This window comes from Rosa rugosa, chromosome 1, assembly GCF_958449725.1.
Source record: "Rosa rugosa chromosome 1, drRosRugo1.1, whole genome shotgun sequence".
In the NCBI taxonomy this organism is placed as follows: Eukaryota; Viridiplantae; Streptophyta; class Magnoliopsida; order Rosales; family Rosaceae; genus Rosa; species Rosa rugosa.
This window is the reverse complement of record NC_084820.1, coordinates 14,224,272-14,227,997: the sequence shown is the minus strand read 5'-3', so window position 1 is coordinate 14,227,997 and position 3,726 is coordinate 14,224,272. Positions and strand designations below refer to the sequence as shown.

Genomic DNA, 3,726 nt, shown 5'->3' with positions numbered 1-3,726 from the left:
GGCTTCTCAAAGTGTCAACACACTATTTGACTTTCGGAGGAAAGCTTGGTTGGATTCTTGAGCCTCCAACATATTCCACTTAAATGGTCTTCCAATATCTGGTTGACGTACTGCAACAAATAATAAAAGGCAAAGAGGGGAAAGAGATGAGTTAATTAATTTGAACTGGAACAAAGAAAAAAGAAAACATCTAGTCACTACAACAAATCTGGGCATTAGTGGCCATGACAGTGATCACTAAAACTAGGAAATTTGGTCACTAAACGTGGTTATTGACCAAATTCGGGTGGTCACTGTAAGTCCCTCACTGATTCTATTCAGTGACCAACTTACAATGTTGGTCACTAATTCAAAATGTCTTAGTGACCAAGATTTTATGGTCATTAAATCAAAATGTCTTTAGTGACCACGATTTTATGGTCACTAATTCAACATGTCTTTAGTGACCACGATGTTATGATCACAAATAATAATGGCTTTAGTGACCTACATATTCATCACTAAATTCTATTACCAATAGTCACTAAATAACAAAATCGGCTCATTTAAAGCCATGCCCTCGCATGGTTCTAGTGACCATATTTCTAGGTCACTAGTAATTTGGTAACATTATTCTTGGTTGTTCTATTGGCATTATTAACTATAACAAATCTGGTCATTCAATGTCACTACAAATCAAATATGTGAACAATGGTCAATTCTTTATGCAATAAACGACTCAATAGTAGCCTTCAATATCCCAAAACCACCATATGAAAATGTACTGTAAAACTGATGGTTAACAAGGGTTGATTTATCAATCCAATAATAAACATCAACCTCCATCTTGAAATACTAACTTTCTAAATCCAAAATATACAAATGTCAATATCCATCCTTGATAGCCATTTCAAAATAAAAGGAAGTACATACAAGTCTTCCTAGAAGTTCAAAAGCCTTCAATGATATGTATGTTGCTTGATGCCCTTTTCATCTGCCAATTTTTTCAATGCTGCACCTGTACATATTGTGTATATCTAGATTAATTAACAAGAGCACATGGGCAAAACACAATCTGAAGGTAGCAACGGCAAAATATCCATCAGTCATATCCAGAAACAAATCTTCTATGTAACAACTTCGCTAAAACCTATCAATCTTGATTTTGCAACAACATGTAGGCAATGGAACTGAGATATTGATGGAAGCTTAATAAACAAGATAATATCATAACCAAAGCTACCCAACAAAACCCAGAAACCCAAAACAAACAAAACCCCACTGTTCACAGTCAAAGTTCAACACCAGACAAAACCCAAAACAAAAACTCAGCCTTTGAAAAAATGAAACAAGGGGTTTGGTGCTTTTGGTCTAAGGACTCTAAGCTGAGCTGGGTCTGGGTTTTAAGGAGCTGTTATAGAATACTCAAAAGAGCTGGAATATTTTTGTGAGTGAGTGAAAGACACGAACTCTCTTTTTCTTTTTAACTGCCTTCTTTATCAGCTTTCTGTGGGAATCAAAATCAAGCTGCAGGTAAAGTGAGAGAAGGTTTTGTGGGGACAAATCAGTACTATTGCCCAGAAAACCATGAGAGCAGTTTGAATTGAACAAGCCCAGAATTTATGCTCAACTCACCACATTTTCTGTCTTCTGCAAAATCTGCATTAATTAACAAGAGCACATGGGCAAAACACAATCTGAAGGTAGCAATGGCAAAATATCCATCAGTCATATCCATAAACAAATCTTCTATGTAACAACTTCGCTAAAACCTATCAATCTTGATTTTGCAACAACATGTAGGCAATGGAACTGAGATATTGATGGAATCGAGCTTAAACAAGATAATATCATAACAGAGACAAATTAAAAGAAATGCCCAGTATTTAGTATATTACAGTAAAATTATGTTTCTATGATATTATGCAGTTGCAATAGCACAAGTGAATATGTATGCATACCTTCATTTTTGGGAGGACAACTGCGCCATCAATTTGAGTAAAAGTGTGTCAGTCTGATTTTGTCTTGCCTTTAATGCCTCCAACTCTTCATTTTGTTGAGCCGCACTAACCTTCACTGCCTCTAACTCTTCATTTTGTTGAGCTGCACCAGCTTTGACCATATCTAACTCCTCATTTTGCTGAGCTGCAGTAGACTTTACAGCCATCAATTCATCTGCAAGCTGAATTGCTCTTCTTTCCACTTCATCTGCCCTTTGATTCGCCTCCCTCACTTGAGCATCATTTGCAGAAAATTTAGACCTTTTAGGCTTTGGGCCTACTCCTAAGCCACGTATATAGCTTGATCGTGGTGGACCAACAATTTTGGAAAGCACTTCATCATAGATCTCATCTTCATACATTATTTCACTAGATTTTTCATTCATTTGTGGCTCGTTTTGTAGATTTTTCATCTCTTCCTATAAAAGAGTGGAAACATTAAGTCATTTAATGAATATTGTATGATGCAATAATTAAAATAAAAAGTATGACAACTCACAAAAGCATTCTTTGCTGTATCACCAACCCATGCAGATTTCTTTTCACTGTATCGTGTGAGCTTGAAAAGGTCAATACGACCAATTTCCTCTCCAGTTTCAGGATTTCGCTATTGCACAACCAAAAACATCTATGTCATATACAACTTCCATAATTAATTATGCTTTGACACAAAACAGAAACTGAAGCTTACATTTTCAGTTCTAAGACGACTAAATGCCTTTGTCCCTGCACAATGTGTTATCTCTAACTTGTCCATGTTTGTCTTGTTTTTTTCGCTTGTTTTCTGTGTAAAGATCAAATAAAAAATTCCAGAATTCATAGCAAGTACTGTAGATGAAAAAGAAATTTATTAATTCTCTTGAAAAATTAAAAATTGAAAGAATTCTAACCAGCCACTTTTGATCTTGCCACAGATTTGCAATTAAGTAGTTCCAATCATCCTCTTCAACATCTTCAGGTCGATTCTCCATTGCTTCCTCTACTGATTCATATTTCTGAAACTTCTTATGCAAATTATAGCGCCATGTGGTAAAATATCTGATCATGTGTTTCTCAATTGCCTCATCCACATGAGATTCATGGCTCAAATTGAATTTCTCCTAATATCACATATTACCAGATTATCAAAGACAAATTTTAAAGATATAATTACAAGAAATTTGTCAAACTCATGTTAACTTACACGGACATGGCGAATTAGCAAAGCAACATCATCTCTTGAGATGTCAGACCACTTCTTAATTTGTAATGGAACATTTTTTCGAACGAAGCATCCCATACCAGTAATGTAAAATTGGCAGTTTGCTCCTACAGCTCTCATGGTATGCTTTGGAATATCAATATTAAATTGGACACCATCGCGCTTCCTCTTGGATAGCTCAAGACATCGAGTCTCACCACGCACTTTCTTGCTAATTGCACCACCTACATGAGTTATCAAAATGATTATATGAAATGATAATAATTGTCATAGAAGGAAATAGTCAAAAATTTCATGAATCACAAGACTTGCAAATAATAAACATGAATCACATGGGGTGGTGAAAATACAACCAGAAAGTTGTGGTAAAAAGATACCATCCGGTAACAAATGAACTCTGCTATAGAGAAGTAATAACACATCACAATACCAACATCATAACAAATCAGCATGCAAAATAATGTGATATACACAATCAGCTTACCACTAGTGTTAGTGACCTCATCCACAGATGGTGAAGAACGAACTTGAGAAGGCTCTGTGACA

General features: G+C 35.5%; 1 protein-coding gene across 1 annotated transcript; it reads right to left on the bottom strand.

Annotated features, from left to right (window-relative positions):
• Positions 1–653: 653 nt before the first annotated feature.
• LOC133735288 (uncharacterized) lies at positions 654–3,439 on the bottom strand. The gene is made up of 6 exons (XM_062162702.1): positions 3,163–3,439; positions 2,870–3,079; positions 2,671–2,763; positions 2,479–2,586; positions 1,941–2,398; positions 654–997 (listed from the first exon to the last, which is right to left on the bottom strand). The coding sequence occupies exons 1-5, from the start codon at positions 3,298–3,300 to the stop codon at positions 1,943–1,945; spliced, it is 1,005 nt and encodes a 334-aa protein (XP_062018686.1). The 5' UTR covers positions 3,301–3,439; the 3' UTR covers positions 654–997; positions 1,941–1,942.
• Between the last annotated feature and the right edge of the window lie 287 nt (positions 3,440–3,726).

What these genes read in the sequence shown, in the direction of transcription:
- LOC133735288 (XM_062162702.1), bottom strand. Translation starts at nt 3,300, where the DNA reads ATGAGAGCTGTAGGAGCAAACTGCCAATTTTACATTACTGGTATGGGA. An exon ending in GGCAAGATCAAAAGTGGCTG is followed by an intron (nt 2,764 to 2,869) that starts GTTAGAATTCTT and finishes ATCTTTACACAG; the next exon opens with AAAACAAGCGAAAAAAACAA. An exon ending in ATACAGCAAAGAATGCTTTT is followed by an intron (nt 2,399 to 2,478) that starts GTGAGTTGTCAT and finishes ACTCTTTTATAG; the next exon opens with GAAGAGATGAAAAATCTACA.